Raw genomic sequence first — 22,484 nt, forward strand, 5'->3', positions numbered from 1 at the left:
AAACAAAACCTATGGGCAACCTTAGACTTACCAGTAGCGCTATTTCCAGGATTTATTATTTTATTTATTTATTTCAGGTACTTATATAGCACCGTCAATTTACGCAGCGCTTTACATATATATTGTACATTCACATCAGTCCCTAACCCTCAAGGGGTGTACAATCTAAGGTCCCTAACTCACATTCATACATACATGTAGTAGGGCCAATTTAGACAGGATCCAATTAGCCTACCAGCATGTCTTTGGAGGATTCTTCCAGGATGGCAGGATTCTCACCCTTGTTGGGTTTTTTTCTGGTGTATGTTTTTTGCTTCATATTACGCTGCTCAGTTCTCTTTTACTGCTGCTAATGTTTGGAAAAGGACTTCCTTATTAAAGTGATTTTGGTGATGCTTTTCTTGTTCCTGGTAAAGGAGATGCCCATCTCTCATGTGCTATCCCAGAAAACTCTTGGAAAGAGAGGCAAGTCTAAAGCTGGCCACAGCTTGTCTCCTTTAGCCAAATATGCTGAATGAGATCTATAGATTCCCCTTTCATGCAAAATAGCGTGGAAGGAGGAATCTCCCTTGTAAGTGTATATGTATAGTGACTGCTGCTGATTGGCTACGGTCACTGTTTGGCAAACTTTTTTTTTTTTTCCACCCAACTCTTTTTATTTTCTAAATTGACCTTTGTCGAACCGGGTGGTGTTTGTAGAGCCTCCAATGGCTCAAGTTTCAACTGATTCATGGAAATTGGCCAAAATTCCAAGTGTATGGCCAGCCTAACTCTGGATTTTCATTTTCAGTACTTTATACATAAGTACCTTTTTACCGTATGCTTCATGTGTACAACATGAAATGCGATAAGCTGGTGAGATGCTCTTCTTTTTTTTCATCTTTTTTTTTTTTTTTCTCCAGTGCACAGCAGTATTATGTCTCCAGGTAGAGGTCCCCCTTTCCTTTCATATTTCTGCTGAGCTGTGCAGCCAGGTGGTGAGCAGGGTAGAGCAGAATATAAAATGCGTTCTTATAGTCATCTCAACTCCCTGTTTACAGCAAGATACTTCCTCGCCTTCCGTCCTAGAGGCATGGGAATCCTCTGTTGATGCAATTAATGATATTCTGGAAATTTAATTATAAATATTAATAATACTTTGCAGCTAATATATTCCTGGTGCCTTATGATACCATATAGAGTAAACATAAATAGTTTAACAGCACAGAACGTAACTTGAAGCAGACCATATGAGAGCTTTGCTCATTAAAGATTCTCATTACCTAAAATTAACTGATGATCGGCCTTTTTCAAAAAACAAGTGAGCGCTGAGTATTAGGAGCTGCTAGCACAAAAAAGGGTAAAGGTAACAAAACCCACAAGAACTAGTATAAGTGCAGCGCTAAATATTAAATTCCGTCATAAAGTGTTATGGTGAAAAATGTGAACACCTGATGTTATTAAACCATGTGACAAAATCTTAATGTATTGCACATATAACCATTCAAATAGTAAACAAAATAAAATATAAATAAAATGTCCGTGGTACTACAAGTCTCAGCAATATCAATGCTCGGGAGCTCAGAGCAGCGGCCATCTTGGTATGTATGTGTTATACACAAACTAATTGTTTTATCCACGTGGATTGTATTTTAAGCTTTTAATAAATACTACACTATTTGCCGAACCTTGGGCTCCTGTGGTGAGCATTTCCCTCTAGGAGGATTCCCCTGTCGGTTTTCTAAAGTCTATTTACTGGAGATGTCCGGTCTGCATATATGGCTCTCTGAGATCTTCTATGGGATCAGCACAAATGCTACTATACCAGTAGTGTTCTGGTGAGTGCATATCCGTAAGAGGTGGTGGATTTCCACATTGGATTATGAGCACCTTTTGAATATCTCCCCAGGTATTGCTGTACCTTGTAGTGCCACGGATTCCTTCACTGGATGATGAGCACTATTCTATCTATCACATTGGTATTGCTGTGATTTGTACTACGGACATTTTATGATTGTAGCCATCACATTGGTATTGTGGAGACTTGTAGTACCACAGGCATTTTATTTATATTTTATTTTGTTTAACCACTTCAAGTCCGGACACTTTCACCCCCTTCCAGTCCAGGCCAATTTTCAGCTTTCAGCACTATCACACTTTGCATGACAATTGCGCGGTCATGCAACACTGTACCCATATGATTATTTTAAAAAAAATTTGAGACAGATACAGCTTTATTTTGGTGGTATTTATTCACCACTGGGATTTTTATTTTTTTTGCTATGTAAATGAAATATCCAAAAATGTTGAAAAAAGTGTTTTTCTTATAAAATTTTGCAAATAAATAGTATTTCATCAAAAATCTTGACCAAAATGTATTCCGTTATCTTTTTAGTAAAAAAAAAAAACCCAAATAAGTTTAACCAAAAATGTATAATTTTGAAACTTTTTTTTTACTTTTTTGTTTTTTTGTTTTTTTTTTGTACATACTGTCACCCTAGCAGTACAGTGTCACCATGGTGACACTGTACTACTTGTGGGGGGTGATGAAGATTTTTTTTTTTTTTTTACACGGATTGCTTTTACACCCATAAAGGCTGTAAAAGCAATCATTTCTCCTTCTCTCTAGCTGCATTCTTGCAGCCATTGAGAACTACTGTGTGAGCTGTGATTGGTCACAGCTTGTCACATGGTACAAGCTGTTGTGAATAGCCTTATACCATGTGACCTCTGTGATCATTCACAGATTTCACACGTAGTAAGCAATGATGTCACAAGTTACATCTTGCTTACTACTCTGCATGTGATCAGTGATTGGCCAATGAGTGATCACATGATTGGGACCTCGCACAGAGGTCCTGTCCGACGATCGGTGTTCCATTGTGTCTGCAGGACACAGCGGGCACCGGATCGCGGTGGTGCGCGCTCCCAGGGAGCGCGCACAGCTAGAAGATGCGGGTGCCGTTTATGAACGGCAACCCGCCCCTGGAATGCCACTGTCCTGCCATTTATAAACAGCAGGCGGATGGCAAGTGGTTAATAGTTGAATGATTATATGTGCAATACATTAGGATTTTGTCACATGGTTTAATAACATCAGGTGTTCACATTTTTCACCGTAACACTTTATGTTCTTCATCTTACTGGGCCAGTTCTGCCAAAAGTTGTTCTTTGGTTATAGGTGAAGACTGGTGGAACATGTCACTCATTGGTGGTTTTTTGTATCTTGTGAGGATTCTGATGGGGGAAGTCTTCCTGCCATAGCTCTGGATCTGTTCCCACAAACAGGGTGTTCTAATGATGGATCATCCAAATGTAATTTAATAAAAGTTCCAGGATGGTTTATAGAACTCTCTGGTAAAGCTGTGGCAGGTGTGCAGGGCTTGGGATTTATATGCAGAGATCCCAATGTTAACAGGTCTGATGCAGGCAGCACATGGGTCAAATTCCCAACAAATGTTCTTTAGAAAATCGTAACGTTCGTGCATTTTGTAATCCGATGGTGCCACCATTGATATGTTTAACTTAATTTCTTAAACATTTGTTCAAAAAATTTTTTTTTCTTTTTTACACTCTAATCTGGTGAATTGGTTTGGGGGAGGCTTTATGGAATGAGCAGGCCTTTTAGTGCAAGGTCTTCTTTAGGTCTCCAACATCTACCAAAAACTGAAATACATGAAGTTTGGTTGGACTAGCCCTTTAGGTGCTAACTCCTAGGTGTAACAATTAACAGCAACCAGTCAGATTTCACACTTTAAAATTGTTGTGTTCTTATTTTCTTTTTGTTGACAAAGGCAGAAGGGTGGTTATGAATATATCATCATACATGTTTTATGTTTTAATTTCAAAATGTTTTATATGTATGGTATTAAAGCATATCTAAAGCCAAGAACAAAATGTATTGTATTGCAGCCTACCAATCCTTTGATGTGGTAGCTGCATTAGTTTTCTTTTCAGGATTTTTCCTTATTTGCACATGGTGTCAGTAACACTCTTCCTGTTCTTTAAAAATCTTATTGTATCTAAGGAGAAGCAGCCCTGTCAGAGGAAGTGTGTTCGTACTACAGAATACCTCCCTGTCTCCATAATCTTGGAGAAGGTGTTCTGTTGTCCTAAAATACCTGCTGATAACATTATTTGAAAGTACAGAGTGCACATGGATAGCAATTTATTTCTGGCAGGATCACGGTTAATGAGTCATTTTTTTTTTTTGCACTTATTGAACAGATTTAACAAAACAGAATTTTTTAAAGAACAAAATTAAGAGAAACTCATTGTTAGGGGTTACACTTTAAAGCTGAATCCAAGAAAAGTAAAATGCTCTTATGCAGTGGGATTGCCAGTGCACTAATGGGTTAAATACTCATTTAGGTCTAGGGTACTGGAGAAAGCTATTTTACTTACCCGGCCTGCCATCCTCAAGACTGTACGATCAGTCTCTGCAGCCTTTTCTCCCCTAAGTCCCGGCAGTTGCAGGTCCCTGACGTGATCAAGTCTATTTCAGAGCGCATAACCCTACATTGGACATGAAGACACTAAGGGGCATCCCACTGATGCAGTGCATGGGGAGTGGAGGATCCAGTACATAAAATGCTTTTTCAGGCCCCCTAGACCTAAACCTGCATTTACCGATTGATGTGCAGGGGAAACCCCACTGCAAAGGGAGCATTTTTCATTTCCCCGGAGATGAGCTTTAATGCTACATGCTTTACTCCCCTGATAACAAGCCCTTAGTCTTTATTCTTTTTTCAGTCCTTTCACTAACTGATCTGAAATTCGTATTAGTACTTACCACTGGAAAAGGACTAAAAAGGAAAACAAAGGGAAAATATTGAAAATTGTGTTTTTTAGGGTTTTTTTCAATAAATAAAGATATGCCGTTTCACTTTTCACCAAGGACAAAAATATAATTGTAATATAATCCACTTACCAGTCTTTTAGATGTGGTGTCTGGAGACTGTTGGCTATATATTTTATGGATGCATCTGTACCACCTAGTTAATATCGTAAATTTCTCTCCTGGGCCATGGGGATGCTGGTTTTAGGTCTTTTTTTTTTAACACTTTTTTTTTTTTTTTTTCTTGCCATTTTTAAAAGCAAGTAGTAAGTGACAATTCCCTAAAACAGCCTTTTTCAACTAGGGTACCTTCAGGTTTCTTCAGAGATGCCTTGACAAAATGCCTAAAATTTGTATAAAAGCCAGTGGGTAGATCAAGCCTGTCTTTTAGATACACAAGGCCATGGGTTTGTTTTTGGTTTTTGTGCACCATTACAACCTTTTAGCCATTGGTGTCCTAACAACCAATGACGTCATGAGTTGACCAGGAGGATGATGAGGGCCTGCAAAGCATTCTTGTTTGGCCCTTTCCTTCCCCTCTCAATCATCAGCACTAGGGATACATTAGCTGAGGGAGAAAAAAAAATCCCCTCTAACATTGGGTGATCACGTGTATGGATGTTGCTGCATTATGTAAAACTATTCATTTAGTTTTTTTACTTTTTAGATTGGAGTGAGTGTGCATCATTTTAAAGGGTGCCTTGGCTAAAAGAAAGGTTGAGAAACACTGCCTTAACATATACAAAGTATTTTAATTGCATCTGCCATTTTACCTCATAATACGTGAATTGCTTCACTGAGGAGAGCTTGTGAATGTATCCTTACTGTATCCCGTAGTATGTTATAATATTCTGTGATTTTTCTAGAATTTTGCATTGGAGTGGATGGATTGGCCCAAGCATTATGCCTGCGAGAAGATTATGGTCCTTCTGACATACTATGACATGCAAGAGAGGAAGGCAGGCAGGCAACATGATGGACAACTTCAGGCAACCAGGTAATGAGCCTGACAGGCCTCTCCACAAGCCCCAGACAGAGTCAGATTTATCCCAGAAATCTGAATATCATTGGTGGCTTTTAAGCAATAATTTCAGCACCTAATAGGGATCCTGTGCTAGATCATGTACCTTCTAGCACTGTCTAGTCCTGGCTGTAGGAGAGAAAATGAGGATGTGTCATCCATGGCAACCAATTAATACTGGTCTTGTGTATCATGAAGCCAAATTCCAGGTAGTCAGCCTGCTCCAGTGAAAGAGCAGCAAACAGACTGATTATGTCATCTCTCTGCCTTCTTGCCTTCTCCTCCTTTCAGCTTGTTTTTTGTTAGCACCCAATTTGCTCCTTATGCTGTCCCTCCTTCTTGCAGTTTGAGTGTAGCTGCACAGGGAATTGCATGAGCCTGAAATAAAGCCAAATATGAATATTTACACTAGTGGCATTTTATTTTTTTATTTTAATTTTTTTTAGTTATTAAAATGTGCAAAAGGATTTCTTAGTCCTGTCATAAAATAATGTTAATAAAATGTTTGCAATTACTCTATTTCAGAATTCTAAAGACACGAATCAGGAATGGGGCTCCATGCTATGAAATTGAATGGGTAAAACCAGGTTTGTATAAAAAGTATACCCACTTCTTCAAACTCAATCTTTCCAAAACTGAGCTCTTCGTATTCCCTCCAGCCCGTGCCCCCTCCCCTGACTTCTCCATCAAGATCAAATCTCCAAGGAGCAGGGCCCTCCTAACCCTCTTGTAGTATTATTATTATACAGGATTTATATAGCGCCAACAGTTTGCTCAGCGCTTTACAATATAACGGGAGACAATACAGTTCAATACAAAAGGGTTAGGGGGGCCCTGCTCCTTGGAGCTTACAATCTAGGATTGAACTGTATTGTTGCTGTATTGTCTCCCGTTATATTGTAAAGCACTGAGCAAACTGTTGGCGCTATATAAATCCTGTATTATAATAGTATATGCTGGATAAATCTCTTAATGCAATAAGGAATTTCTTCTGAAGGCAATTAAGAAAAATAGTTATAAACGATCACCTCCACTTTAACAGAAATCTACACTCACCCTATGTTTCTAATTTTCTGATCGCAGATCCCATTGTGATCCAGTTCAGAGAATTGTAAGTAGTGTGCACATCTCACCAGTACTAAGCTTCCTTTATTCAAATGTGGGGATAATCTTAAGCAGAGTTTCTCAGCTACTGGTTAATGCAACCTAGGAGGTACTTCAGAAAGGTCTAGGGGGCTCTCAAGCCTGATAAATGTATTCTTCCTTGTAGCTGAAAGTTTTCAGTAACATTAAAGCCCACCTCTAGCTTGCTGAGTTAAGATTCTCATCCTGTCCTTCCCACCGTAATTTTCAATAATGAATACTGAGGCTGGCTATCACAGCATTGTACTATGTATTACGAGGGGAGTAGGGTCAGGCAACGAGCAGCTGTGGATTCAGGAGTTTTGGGACACTGAAGGAAAAACAACCTTATTTGGTTGGAGTTAGGCAGTACTATTGACCATTCAGGCAAGTTTTATATTTTACGTTTGGTCCAACAAATGGATGAGACAACGGCACTAACTACTCCATTATGCAAGGGAATATTTTTTGTGCCAATAAAAAAAGCATTTACCACACATTGCTCCCATCAATGCCCAGCACACACCCCAATCTGAGATGAGCCTGTGGCCAAAGAAAATAATGGTCAGATTCCCTAGTTTTTATCTTTACCTGACTGGCTATTATTATCAATGGCCATACTCTGTCCTTAGCACAGCACAGGCAGCAGACAAGGCAATGATGAGGATAAAAACTTCACAACAACTGTTAAAAGTATTTTCCAGCTCATTGCTCTAGGGGGTTGGGTGGAATGGAGTTTTTAAGTTTAAGTGCACTTATTTTTTAATGTATTCAGAATGCATTGTGGAAGGTGTGCAGAAGGCAAAGAAATTGTCAACAGTATTGTCTGCAGTCTCTCTGCAGCTGATTTTTTTTTTTTTTCTTACCCCTTTACTGACTTAACATTGCCTTCTTCTGCAATGTGTCTGTGTAGAGGCTTCTGTGTTGGCAGAGAATGGCTTTACTTCCTTATGGCAGGATTGCCCCCCTGATGATTGGTGGGGAATATTCAAGGAGCAACAGGTGCAGAAATCACAGATCCATAGAATGAATGAGATCGAAGCAGGGAGATCCTTGCAATGCTGGTCCTCATGTACAGTTTCTTCTCCAACAAGGAAAACAATGAGCAGCACAGCACTGACTTTACCAAATCTCTCGAGCCTAATGCCCTTTCACATGGGGCGGATTTCGTTGTGATCAGCAGGGAATCTGCGCACAAATCCCCTGCTGATCAGTGCAGATCGGGCGTATGACAGGTCCGTGTCAACTCAGTTTATGCAGAGCAGACCTGGACAGACCCTGTTCTGCTCTATGGACCAGTGTGTGTAAACGGACATTGCTGTCTTCATTTACAATCGACTGCCCTCTGCTCCGCCTAGATGGAGGAAGCGGATGCCCTTTCTTCTTCTTCTTTTTTTTTTTGTAAGCAGATTGGATTAGAGGTAGGCCAGGGTAAACGGACACAAGGTGAACCTGATCGAACCCTTTGTGTGAAAGGGGCCTAACAGTGCCTTGGATGATCTCACTACAGATGTACTGCTGTGGAGCTACAGATTAGGAGTGGCTAGGCACAGGAAGTATTTTTTAGAAGGAATTCATGGCAAATGGTAGTTATTTTTTTAGGGTACTGATTAGGCACAGCTCATTTTATAAGGAGCATATCTAGAAATATTTTTTACTTTTCCAGTTCAGGTTCATTAATTTCCAAAGCTTAGCATACAAATCTATCTCTCAACCCCCCACCTCACCCCCTCGGTCTCCGCCTGAATCACACACCTGCTGAGCGACATATCAGACTGGATGTCGCTCCACTTCCTTAAACTGAACCTCTCCAAAACCGAGTTTCTTGTCTTCCCCCCAGCCCGGACACCACCTCCCATTGACTTCTCTATCACATCGAACAACGCTACCATCAAACCCGCCCCGCAGGCCAGAGTACTTGGTGTCATTCTGGACTCCAACCTATCCTTCCAGCCCCAACTCCAATCTTTAACAAACTCGTGCAGACTCCACCTCCACAACATCGCCAAAATCCGCACGTTCCTAACCCCAGAAACCACTAAACAGCTCATCCGCTCCATCATCATATCACGACTCAACTACTGCAACTCCCTCCTCACTGGCCTGCTTCGCCGCTGGCTATCCCCGCTTCAGTCCATCCTGAATACGGCTTCCAGACTCATTCACCTTTCCAACCGCTATGTCTCCGCCACCCCCCTCTGCCAATCCCTCCACTGGCTTCCGACTGCGCAACTTATCAAATTCAAAATCCTAATGCTGACGTACAAAGCCGTCCACCACACTGCCCCGAACTACATCACTGACCTAATATCCAAGTACCGCCCAGCACGCACACTCCGCTCCTCATAAGACCTCCTTCTCTCTAGTTCCCTGGTCTCCTCCTCCCATGCCCGCCTGCAGGACTTCTCCAGGGTGTCACCCATCCTCCGGAACTCCCTGCCTCAACCCATCAGATTATCACCTACTCTCCTCTCCTTTAGGCGCACCCTGAAAACCCAGCTCTTCAGGGAAGCCTACCCCACCCCCTGCTAACTTGCCGACCTCCTCCACTCTTCCTACCACTCCATCCCCCACAGCTATCTCCTCCTGTGCCACCATCCTCTTCCCTCCTAGATTGTAAGCTCGAAAGAGCAGGGCCCTCAATCCCCTCATGTTTTGCATTGTATTGGTATTGTTCTGTCACATATTCTGTCCCCCTTTGTAATGTACAGCGCTGAGCGAACTATTGGCGCTTTATAAATACTGTATAATAATAATAATAATGTCTGTTTACCTGGCTGCTCTCACTGGCTGTTGGCCTGCTGAGCATTACAAAGCCTTGTGAAGTCTCATTTAGATTTTGATTCTTGCAGAACTGACTGAATAAAAAACAGTGGCTGATGTCACGTGTTTACTTTGTAGAGAAGAGTTTAACAACTGCTTTGGTAATATGTTTTATGAGTGTTGTTGCAACATTCAGCATCCTTCATTGTTGGCATTTATCAGAATTGTCAATATAATATAAGTGATATAAGAATCCTTCCTTCCACTTTTAGGCAGCTATGTTTTTCCTGATGATCATCCAGCAGATGCTCCATTACTGACCATTGAGGAAGAATTTCTATTCACGGCAGCTTACCCTGATATTGTAGAGTTATTCCGAAAGGACAAAATGGAGGCTGAGCTGCTAAAACAGAAAAGTAAGTCTGGGAGATGCTTACATAACACACTATATTGTACACTTCTCTATGTTTCCCAACTTATCTATGAACTGCATCCGAATATCTCTCTCCACTCCTTGACTGACCAACCATATTCCTCACTAATAATGTCCTGTCTTGAATGGCTTCTAGAATTCTTTCAGGTAGTTCATCAGTTCATAAGATTGATAGCTCAAGCCTCGTTTTCCTGCATCCTCTTCATGTGAGCACACACACAGATACATGTATACCGCGTGTGTGGTGTATGGAGAAACTGAGTCTGTGCGAAAACTTTACATGCTCCACTTTCGGCGTCTCTTCATTGCTGTGGACTGACTTTGTGATAATAAGAATAGGGGACCATGTCTGTGCAATGTGTGTTGGCATGACTGCTTCTAGTCTCAACAAAGGGGCTTGTATGAAAGGGTGACAATGCCGGAGGACAGCTAGGGGACAGTTATCACCCTATAACAGAAAGTGACCGAGCAAGAACTTTCATGGCAGGATCAGCTGGTATTATTTTATTGAAAGCTGCAAATTTGAAAAGACTGAAATTACATATTAAAGCTTATATGATATATTACTTGTTTTAGATTCACTTTAAAGGAAAAGTTCACCTTTTAGAACACGTTACACCTGTTTTAGGGTGTAATATGTAATTCTAGTTCCCCCTACTCAGTGTGACAGTGTGCAGGGGTTCTTTTTCCCGCACCCGCTGTCACATTTCAAACTAGTCTCTGCCTGCACAGCCATGTCATTCATTCACAGGAATCTGTGAATGAAGAAACTACAAGTTCCGTCTTCAGGGACTTTCAGTTTCAATTAACTGCAAGTGTGCTGATAAGCACTCACACTGCGTACAGCTCTGAAAATGACAGCCTGTACAGAGGTATGGACACAAATGTAGGCAGTGTGTGCAGAAATCTGACATTGCACTCACCATCTGCTGATCATGGGTGCAATATTTTACAAGCTGTTGTTTTAACAAAACAATAAATGCAAATATTTTTTTACCTGCAAACATATGTGAATTTTTTATTTAAAAGTGAACTTAGCCTATGAAGTTGAACTTTGGGTATTAACTATCCACATTAACTAATCACAACGGTCTTTAAAAAAAAAAAAAAAAAAGAATGCTAAACTAAAATTTTCCTTTTTGCTTACCTAAGTACTAGTTCCAGAGCCTTCTGTCCTCACTGAAGAGGACAGTTGTTTTTGGGGTGTCCATGTCACTTCCTTGGTGATGTAAACACTTCCTTTCTGCAATGCTGGGTCTTTGGGTGTCATTTATGGAAGCGTCCTTGGCAAAGGACATAGATACAGTAGCAGAGTTAGGTGGGTAAAATGCGAATTTAGAAGGGAAGAGAGCTTTGCTCAGAAATGGACTTTAATACGACATGAAAAATGTATGCACGGGATTCATATATATTAGCAAATCCGCGTGCAAGTCTGCTTTAATAGCAAAATAAATTAATCTTTTTTTTTTTTTTTTTTTCATTAGGATGCATTATCCCCATTATTTATATACATTACATGAGTAATATCACATTCTGATCAGTCTATTACAAATCTACATTTTCCTTTTGCTTTTGTATTTTCTTAATGTCTAGTTTAGTACATTGTCTGGAGCCCTCAGATCACTCCAGTGCTCCTCTTCCTCTGTCTGCGTGTGTTTATTAGATTTCAGCTGCTGAAATATCAGTACAGTTAGGAGGAAATTGCCAGGCCGTGATGGACTATTTGCAGTAAAATATTAGAAGTTGAATGTCTGAAGGCACTTGCATTGTGTGCCTGCTATTATTTCGCCTTCAGACTTTGGCTACCTTCTTCCAATAAAAAACCTGACACTTTGTAGCTGAGCTAATGGACTGAAATAAAGCACCTTTTGTTGCTGACCATTTTCTGCATCACTTTAGAGGCTGGTCAATTATGCAGAGAAATAATTATTTGCAGGCTCAGACATGTTGGCAGTCTATGTAAACAGATTATTGCTTATGCTAGCAAAGTCTTCTTCTAATGAAGTAGCATATAATCAGACAACTTGTTCCCACTGACAAACAGACCCTTGATCATACGTGAAGGTCTCTATTAAGTTTCTTTTTCTCAACATTTTGTTTTCTAGGCAAGAAAAGCAAACCTACTTCCAAGGTCCTTCTTAATGTGGATGATGTTGCTTCTCTTTTGTCTGAAATGAGCTTGACCCCAGTGGGTGAAAAGTTGCCACCCTCACAAGCATCGGTCTCAAATGTTGACGATGACCCTTTACCCGCCATCAGCCTTGAATGCCCTGGTGATTCTCATGGCTTATACTCCTTAGAGTCATCTAGGCCACCTTTGACTTTGTTACCTGATGAGGTAGGCTTGAATGTTTTGACATTCAATAAGAATGACACACAGACTCCTCATAATCCATGTCCTTCCCCAGTAAGCAGTAGACCAGAACTCCTGGTGTCATCACCCAATATTTCATCGCTGATTTCTGACTTACATTTGAGTAATATCGACTGGGAAGCTACGTCATTTAGTAGGTCTCCTCAGACAGAATCCCATACGGGCTGTAATGTGGTGCATGATTCTGCAGACAAGGCAGCCGCTCCTGAGCCAAAAACTCCAGCTTTGGCTAATGTCCATCAAAAAGCTGGTACATCAAGTAAGCCCAGTCTCAAGAATATAACTGACCAAACACCTTCATTTAATCTAGACTCTCCTTGCATCTTACATCTTGAAAAATTACCTTTAAGAGAGAGAATACTGTTGAATAATGCAAGACAGACTGTAGACCTGAACCCACAGAACCTCAATGAGAAGAACATTCCTCTGGTACCTGTATCCAAAGTCCTTGATAAACAGAAACAGACACAACTTATTTCTGCAAAGAAATTTGACAGTGTAAAGGAAAACGTCCCAAGTCATCTGAAGTTATTAAAACATCTAAGTCCTCAAAAAAGTAAAACTCACAATACTCTGGTAACAAAATTGTCTGGAACCAGTAACAGCTCTCAAGTGTTTCAGCGCCCAACAACAAAATCTTTCACTTTTGTGAAGAAGTCTACTCTTGCTCCAGTGAGGAACCTATCAGACAGTAGTCTAATTAACAGTGTTGCTCTCAAACCTGAGGCAAAAGCCTTGCCAAAGAAGACAGTCTGCCATAAAACTGTGTTGTCTAGTGAAGATGAGGATGAGCAAGTTAAACCTATAATAAAAAACAAGACAGCTGGCGCCAACAAAATGGCTTCGACCACACCAACATCAGTTTATTTGTCCAATACTGATGGAAACTCTGATAAAGAAGATGTTTTTTTGAGTCCTAAGTGCAAGTCCTCAACAAAGTCACAGGAAGAGCAGGGTGATGGTGATGACTCTGTCATTTCTATAGACAGCCCCCTGCCACTGTCTGAAAGATTAAAACTGAGATTACTACAGAACTATTAATGTTTTTATTGTCAATCTATCTCTTCCATTCCTATGCATGTTTTAGATGATGTCATAAAAAAAAATGTTCTTCTGATTTATTATATATTTCTTATAAAGTTTATAAAAGAAATTGTGTGCCTCGGCCATGAGATAATATAAATATATATATATATACATACATACATATAAATTTTTTTGGGTGTGTTTGTTTTTTTTTTTTTTTTTTTTTTTTTTTTAACAAAAGTAAATAAATGGAAAGAGCAGGATTTGTGTTCTTAACCAGTTGTGTGTATTGGGCATGTTAGACATGCCCAAAAATGTCAATGAAGTACACAGGCTGTGTTTAGTATGCTATGTCCTGCTGCTACTCCCCTCTCCACATTTGTTGGCATTTCCCAGCTGACAAAATCACAGTCAGAAGTTGCTGTACAGCTGCTGCGGTCAAAAAATTGAATTTCTGACAAAGTGTTCGTAAACACTGTTAAGATAAGAGATAGTGATTTTTCTTTTTTTATTATTGTATTAACTCTATATTAACTTAAAACGTATATTAACTTAAAAGGGAGGAGTTTTGATCTGCATGTGATGTCAGTAAACCACTTAAGGATCACCCGCCCACAATGTACTGTGAATGGACAGCCCGTACAGGCACAGTGACATACCTGTACATCGCTGGTCTCTTCTGGATACAGGCCCCCTCCACCAACTCCTGCTGTGATTGTTGCACAGCTGGAGTTTGTCAGGCCCTGGCCAATGATTCATGACAAGGACCTGATGATTGGCTTTGTCCAGTCACAGCCCAGAGCCCTGTGTTGATTACCTATACAGAGGGAATGATCTCTTTACTTCTTGATTTTCAGGGAGAAGAAACAGAGATTTGTTTTTTATTAAAGAGCAGCACATAATACACACATTACCACTTGTTAGGCACACACTTAACCCCTTGATTACCCTGAGATGTTAACCCCTTCCCAGCCAGTGTTATTAGTACAGTGACAGTGTACAGTATCATCACTGATCATTATTGGTGTCACTGATTATGTCCGTGTCTGTCAGTTCCCACCCAGTGTCAGTTAGTGACAGATTGCCCTGCGCACTATTACGGTCCCATTAGAAGTCACTAATCACTGCCATTAGTAGTAGTAAAAAAAATTAATAAATAAATCCAGTGTGTGTGTGTGTATGTATGTGTGTATATATATATATATATATATATATATATATATATATATATATATATATATATATATATATATATATATATATATATATATCATAGTTTGTAGGTGCTAAAACTTTCACACAAACCAAACCACCGAAACTGCCCTACTCAAACTCAGCAATGATCTACTAACCGCCAAAACCAATGGCCACTATACCATACTCCTACTACTCAACCTCTCCGTGGCTTTTGATACGGTTGACCACCCCCTCCTCCTCAAAAAACTGCACTCTCTTGGCCTTAGAGACTCTGCTCTCTCCTGGTTCTCCTCCTATCTATCGCAACGCTCCTTCAGTGTTACCTATAACGCTGCCACCTCCCCTTCACTCCCTCTCTCTGTAGGGGTCCCTCAAGGCTCTGTCCTTGGACCCCTCCTCTTCTCCATCTACACCTCCTCCCTTGGCCAATTGATAAACTCCCACGGCTTCAACTACCATCTCTATGCCGACGACACAAATCTATCTACCCCTCAGTCTCCAATCGCATCACCAGCCTACTATATCGGACTGGATGTCACTCCACTTCCTCAAACTCAACCTTTCCAAAACTGAGCTCCTATTATTCCCTCCAGCCCGTGTCCCCCCCCCCCCCGACTTCTCCATCAAGATCAACAGCACTATCATCAGTCCCACCCCTCATGCCAGGGTACTAGGCGTAATCCTAGACTCCAATCTGTCCTTTCAGCCCCAAGTCTCATCGCTGACAAACTCATGTAGACTTCACATCCGCAACATCTCCAAGATACGACTGTTCCTAACCTCAGAAACCACTAAGCAGCTCATTCACTCCCTTATTATATCACGCCTTGACTACTGCAACTCCCTCCTCGCTGGCCTACCTCATCGCAGGCTATCCCCGCTCCAGTCCATCATGAATGATGCTGCCAGACTCATTCACCTTACTAACCGCTCTGTATCTGCCACCCCTCTCTGCCAATCCCTCCACTAGCTTCCAAATGCCTAGCGGATAAAATTCAAAACACTGACGTATAAAGCCGTTCATAACACTGCCCCTAATTACATCACCGACCTTGTCTCTAAATACCACCCAAACCGTACTCTCCGCTCCTTGCAAGACCTCCTACTCTCTAGCTCCCTTGTCCCCTCCTCCCATGCTCATCTCCAGGACTTCTCAAGGGCTTCACCCATCCTCTGGAACTCCCTACCCCAATCTATCAGGCTATCGCCTACTCTCCTCACTTTCAGGCGCCCTCTGAAAACCCATCTCTTCAGGGAAGCCTACCCCTACCACAGCTAATATTGCAATCCTCTACTCTTCCTACCACTCCATCTCCCACAGCTAATTACCTCTTGTACCACTATCCCCTCCCTCCTAGATTGTAAGCTCCAAGGAGCAGGGCCCTCTAATCCCTCTTGTATTGAACTGTATTGTTACTGTAATGTCTCCCTCCATAATGTAAAGCACTGAGCAAACTGTCGGCGCTATATAAGTCCTGTATTATAATAATAATAATATATACAATTTCAATATACACTTATTGGGATGAACAAAAACATGAATACATTTTGGCCTACATTTATGAAGAAATTACATTTTTTTTAATTGGATATGTTACTAGCAGAAAGTAAAAAATATTGTTACATTATTTTATTTTTTTTCACAAAATGTTTGGTCTTTTTTTTGTTTATATAGTAAATGGTAAAAAACCCAATGGCGATCAAATACAACCAAAATAAAGCTCTGTTTGTGTGAAAAAATATAAATTTCATTTGAGTAGTGTTGTATAACCGTGCAATTACCAGTTAAAGTTAGACTTTTCATTGGGCTGCTACCTATATGCAAGAGATGGTTTGCACCTAAATGAAAGGGGGTCTGCTGTGCTGAGGGAGAGGTTTATGGGAAGGCTGGAGGAGTATTTAAACTAGGATTGAGTGGGGGGGGGGGGAATTAGATTATAATGAGGTAGACAGATCAGACAGGGGTCAGTACTTATTGGTGGGTGGAATGGGGAAACATGTGGGAAGGGCTATGGCAGGTGATAAGAAGGTTCCCATGTTACAAACAACCATTGGAATTGGTATCTTTTGCACGAAAATAAAAACATCCTACATACAGGTGCAAAAGGTGGCAATGAATTAAAGTGTTTGTTCACCAATGCCAGAAGTCTGCCAAGCAAAACAGGTAAGTTGGAAGCTTTGGTGCATGAAGAGAACTATGACTTAATTTGGTATTGCTGAATCTTGGCTTCATTCTTCACATGACTGGGCCATTAATATTCCTGGATATGTTCTCTTTCAGAGAGATAGGGTAAAAAGGAAAGGTGGTGGTGTCTGAGATCACTTCTCACATAGAGACAGAGTGAGTGTGAAAGAGGACCTAGTTGATGGAGAGTGTGATGAGGCTGAAGCATTGTTGGTGGAACACACATGGGGGTGTGTACTACAAAGGTAATCCTTGGAGTTTATTATAGGCCACGCAGTGTTAATCTGGAGGTGGAGACTCGGCTCCTTGCACAGATCGAAAGGGCTGGGACAGTGATAATAATGGGATTTTAACTACCTGGAAATTGACTGGAGTAAAAAGGGCAAAAATCTATAAACCTACTACAAGACAATTTTATGGTACAGTTCATAGAGGCCCCAACTAGGAATGATGCTCTGCTGGACCTGGTAATCTGAAACCATACAGAGCTTATTACGAATGTCCATATAAAATAAGATCTGGGTAGTAGGGACCATAATGTGATTTAATTTATTGTTCGTTGTAAACAACAAGCACATATGGGAAAAATAAAAAAGCTCAACTATTAAGAGATAATTTTCTATGGCTGAGAGCTGCTCTCCAAGACTTAGACTGGGAGGGGATATTGGCATCAATGAACACAACACAGAAATGGGAGTTCTTCAAAGAATGTATGTGAACACTGCAAAATATATTCCCATGGGCAACAAGTTTAACAGGCTTAAAATCAAATCTGTGGTTTATGGCCAAAGTTAAAAAAAATCTATAAATTATAAGAAAAGAGCTTTTATTAAATATAAAAATGAAGGAACACTACCATCGTTTAAACATTACAAAGAATATAACATAATATGTAAAAAGGAAATCAAGGCCAAAGAAAATTGAAAACGAACGACAGATTGCAAAAGATAAGACCAACCCCAAAAATTCTTCAAATACATTAATAGTGTAAAGGTCTGGTCCGAGCATGTAGGCCCTTTACAAATCTAGAGTGGGTGATTGGGGACAAAGAGAAGACAAATTTATTTAATACCTTCTTCAGCTCTGTGTATACAAAGGAGCATGGGGGAGCTCTTGTCCATAATGGGCATGGTATTGACACAGCCCCAGATGGATCCATATTGGCTCACAACTGATATCCAGAAATATTTAGACACAATAATAATAAAGCACCTGGACTGAATGGCATACACCCATGGGTCCTTAACCACTTTCCCTCCTGAGGATTTACCCCCCTTCCTGACCAGGCCCTTTTTTGCGTTCTGGTGCTGTGTTACTTTATCTGACGATTGTGCAGTCATGCAACGCTACACCCAAATTAAATTTGCGTCCTTTTCCCCCCACAAATTGAGCTTTCTATTGGTGGTATTTAATCGCCTGTGCGTTTAATTGTTTGTGCTATAACAAAAAAAAACACAATTTTGAGAAAAAAACAATATTTTTGACTTTTTGCTATTAAAGGCTGGTCACATTTTATTATATTTGCTGCTTTATCTCACGTAATAAAGATGCACCTTCATTAAGGTGCTTGACTGAGAGCATTTTCCACAGCGCCTATTCTTTTCAGTTCTATCCAAAACAGTGTGCCTGAGCTGCCAGGGAGGAGGACTGCTGGTAAACAAAACATTCCTCCTCCCCATCGGAGATGCTCATTAATCACCGGCCGCCAGCAGGTAATCACCAGTTGGGACCCGATGATTGACAACTGCGAATGGTGGCATGCGTAGGGTGCGTGTGCCACCTACCCGGAAATGCAAAATCGTGCATACTGTATATACAGTATATCTGCTATAGGCCGGTGGGAAAGCGGTTAAAGAATTGAGCTCTGTCATTTCAAAGCCATTGTTTCTAATTTTCAGGGACTCGTTAATGACTGGCATAGTTTCACTGGATTGGCGTAAAGGCCAATGTGCCTATATTTAAAAAGGGATCCAAATCTTTACCAAGTAATTATAGGCCTGTTAGTTTAACTTCTATAGTTGGGAAGATACTGGAGAGTTTAATAAAAGACCACATAGATGAGTTCTTGCTGGAAAAAAATCTTTTAAGCAACAGACAGCATGGATTCATGAAAGACAGAAGTTGCCAAACCAATCTGATTTCTTTTTATGAGGAGGTGAGCAAAACCTTGGACAAAGGGGTTGCGGTGGATGTGGTATACTTGGATTTTGCAAAAGCGTTGGACACAGTTCCCCACACATGGCTAATGTGTAGGGTAAAGTCTACAGGTTTGGGAAAATCTGTATATAAATGGATAGAAAACTGACTAAAAGATTGTATTCAGAGAGTAGTGGTTAATGATTCACACTCTGAATGGTCTAGGGTTGTCAGTGGTGTACCCCAAGGTTCAGTGTTGGGACCCTCACTTTTTAATATATTTATAAACTATAGGGTCTGAGATTACAAATCCCATTTCAGTCTTTGCAGATGACACCAAGCTGTGCAGTGGAATGTCCTTACAGGATGTCTTCAATTTACAAGCTGACCTCAATGCACTGTTTAATTGGGCAACTATGTGGCAAATGAGGATAAATGTAAGGTTCTGCACTTGGGGCTAAGAATATGCATGCATCATACATACTAGGGGGGTACAACTGGGGGAATCAATAGTGGAGAAGAATCTGGGAGTTCTGGTAGATCACAAGCTTAATAATGGCATGCAATGCCAAGCTGCGGTTTCTAAAGCGAGCAAAATCCTCTCTTGTATTAAAAGAGGTATAGACTCCAGAGAGAGAGATATCATATTACCCCGGTACAAATCATTAGTAACACCTCATCTGGAATATGCAGTTCAGTTTTGGGCACCAATTCACAAAAAGAACATTGGTGAACTGGAGAAAGTACAGAGAAGGGCAACCAAACTGATAAGAGGCATGGAGGAGCTCAGCTATGAGGAAAGATTAGAGGAACGGAATTTATTATGTCTTGAGAAGAGGAGGATATGATCAACATTTATAAATACATCAGTGGTTCATATAGTGAACTTGGTGTAGAGCTATTCACACTGAGGTCATCACAGAGGACAAGGGGGCACTCTTTACGTCTGGAGGAAAAGAAATTTAATCTCCAAACACGGAAAGGTTTCTCCACAGTGAGAGCTGTGAAAATGTGGAATAGACTCCCTGAAGAGTTGGTTCTGGCCAGCTCAGTGGATTGCTTTAAAAAAGTCCTGGATTCTTTCTTAGATACACAGAATATAACTGGATACTCACATTTATAGGTAAAGTTGATCCAGGGAATATCCGATTTGCCTCTTGGGGATCAGGAAGGAATTTTTTTTTCCCTGCAGGAGCAAATTGGAACTTGCATTGCTTGGGTTTTTTTTGCCTTCCTCTGGATCAACTGTGAGTATAGGATTATAACTTTTTTTTTTTTTAATGGTTGAACTAGATGGACTTTTGTCTTTTTTCAGCCAGACTATGTAACTATATATTGACATTAATACAGTGATCAGTGATAATACTATACACTGTCACTGTACTAATGACACTGGCTCGGAAAGGGTTAACATCTAGGGTGATTAGGGGTTATATGTGTGCCTATGTGTAATGTGTGCTGCTTTTACTAAATGATCTATCAGACTAAACTGACAGATGGCTCCCTGTGTGCAGAGCTTTGTGTTCAATGTTCATGACCATACACAGCCGATCAGTGAGTCCCAGGTGTGAATCAGTGGCTGGGACTTACTGACACCCACTGTCTACAGCGACCTCCCATCCGCAGTACTTTGCGGGCAGGCTGGCAGTCGCGAAGAGGATAAGGAACAATGAAAAATGTTTTCAGCTTTTTAGCTCTGTATGTGACTGTAAGTAAGGGTAAGTTTCGCAGTAGATACACTTTACGTTCCCAATTCAAATCCCTGTAAAATCTCAATTTTGACAAATGACTGTACATGACTCGGCACATGGGACATACCTTTTTTTTGTTGAATTGTTGGAAATCTGAGCTGTGGGTAGCCCTGTCAGCACCACCCATTTCCACAAACTTGATAGAGAAATCAAAGGTGCCAGGTGGCCAATAAGATGTAGTCACTGTTGGGAGATTCAGGAAACCAAAGGATGTGTGGCTGTCTGAACACAATAGTGGGAGCTGCAGATTTCTCCATCCACAGTCTTAACTTGGATGGAGGGAATAAAGTGATTTCAATCATACGGTCCATGGGATTGAACAGGAGAAATCTAGAAAGGTATTTGTAAACAATCAGTGGGAATTAAACAAAGTAGTAACAATGTGTTGCACTTTGTTAGCCATAAATCAATGCTGAAAGTTCAAGTTTAAGACTCCTCTCACATGGGCGGGACCATTTGTCCGTTTTTTTTTATTCATCCGTTGACAGATGAAAAATGGACAGCAATGTATTTCTATAGACCAGATCTGAACTGATGATCATGTACCATCCATTTACATCTGTGTCCGTTATGGTCTGTTTTTTCAAATGTACAAGGGTACGTCCAGATCTCTTGAAACGGATTAGAACGGATGTAAACAGATGACATCTGTTTACATCAGTTCCGTTTATGTCCGTTTTTAGGCAAGAATATGTTTTGTTTATACTTTTGTTATCTCTGAATGGTCTCAGCAACAATTAAGTAAAAGCATGTGCAAAAACAGATGTAGACTGATATAAACTTAACTAAAATAAACGGAAGTGTAAACTGAACTGTAAACTGAGTATGTTTTTTTCCTTTTGAAAAAACAATACTGATCAGATGATGCCTGTGTGAAAGGGGCCTTAAGTCTAAGTTTAGTTAGAATTTAAAGAAGAAAAAAAAACTACCTTCAATGTAAAGTGTTCCTTGAGCTGCTGGCTTTTAGATAAAATTATCTGTCATCTCTCCCCTGTCCAATGTGTCCTCTGTGATGACCTCAGGGTGAATAACTCTACACCGAGTTCACTATATGAACCACTGATGTATTTATAAATGTTGATCATATCCCCCCTTAATCTCCTCTTCTCAAGAGAGAATAAATTTAGTTCCTCTAATCTTTCCTCATAGCTGATCTCCTCCATGCCTCGTATCAGTTTAGTTGCCCTTCTCTGTACTTTCTCCAGTTCCCCAATGTTCTTTTTGTGAATTGGTGCCCAAAACCGAACTGCATATTCCAGATGAGGTGTTACTAATGATTTGTACCGGGGTAATATGATATCTCTCTCTCTGGAGTCTATACCTCTTTTAATACAAGAGAGGATTTTGCTCGCTTTAGAAACCGCAGCTTGGCATTGCATGTCATTATTAAGCTTGTGATCTACCAGAACTCCCAGATCCTTCTCCACCATTGATTCCCCCAGTTGTGCCCCCCTAGTATGTATGATGCATGCACATTCTTAGCCCCCAAGTGCAGAACCTTACATTTATCAACATTAAACCTTATTTGCCACATAGTTGCCCAATTAAACAGTGCATTGAGGTCGGCTTGTAAGTTGGAGACATCATGTAAGGATACAGCACTTTTCATTCATGGAAGCAATAGTACAGCTTCTATGAATGAAGGAGGGGGTGGAAAGGG

At 40.5% G+C, this 22,484-nt stretch overlaps 1 protein-coding gene across 1 annotated transcript in view; it reads left to right on the plus strand.

Moving 5' to 3' along the window:
* The window catches only part of GEN1 (GEN1 structure-specific endonuclease), a 75,585-nt gene extending 61,903 nt beyond the window's left edge, over positions 1-13,682 (plus strand). Inside the window, exons 11-14 of the mRNA XM_089671097.1 lie at positions 5,683-5,813; positions 6,363-6,424; positions 9,995-10,138; positions 12,261-13,682. Of these exons, the coding sequence (XP_089527223.1) occupies positions 5,683-5,813; positions 6,363-6,424; positions 9,995-10,138; positions 12,261-13,570 (1,647 nt within the window). The 3' untranslated portion in view covers positions 13,571-13,682. The remainder of the gene's footprint in view (positions 1-5,682; positions 5,814-6,362; positions 6,425-9,994; positions 10,139-12,260) is intronic.
* The last annotated feature ends 8,802 nt before the right edge of the window (positions 13,683-22,484 follow it).

This window comes from Staurois parvus, unplaced genomic scaffold, assembly GCF_062004578.1.
Source record: "Staurois parvus isolate SC_StPar_1 unplaced genomic scaffold, SC_StPar_1.0 ptg000098l, whole genome shotgun sequence".
In the NCBI taxonomy this organism is placed as follows: Eukaryota; Metazoa; Chordata; class Amphibia; order Anura; family Ranidae; genus Staurois; species Staurois parvus.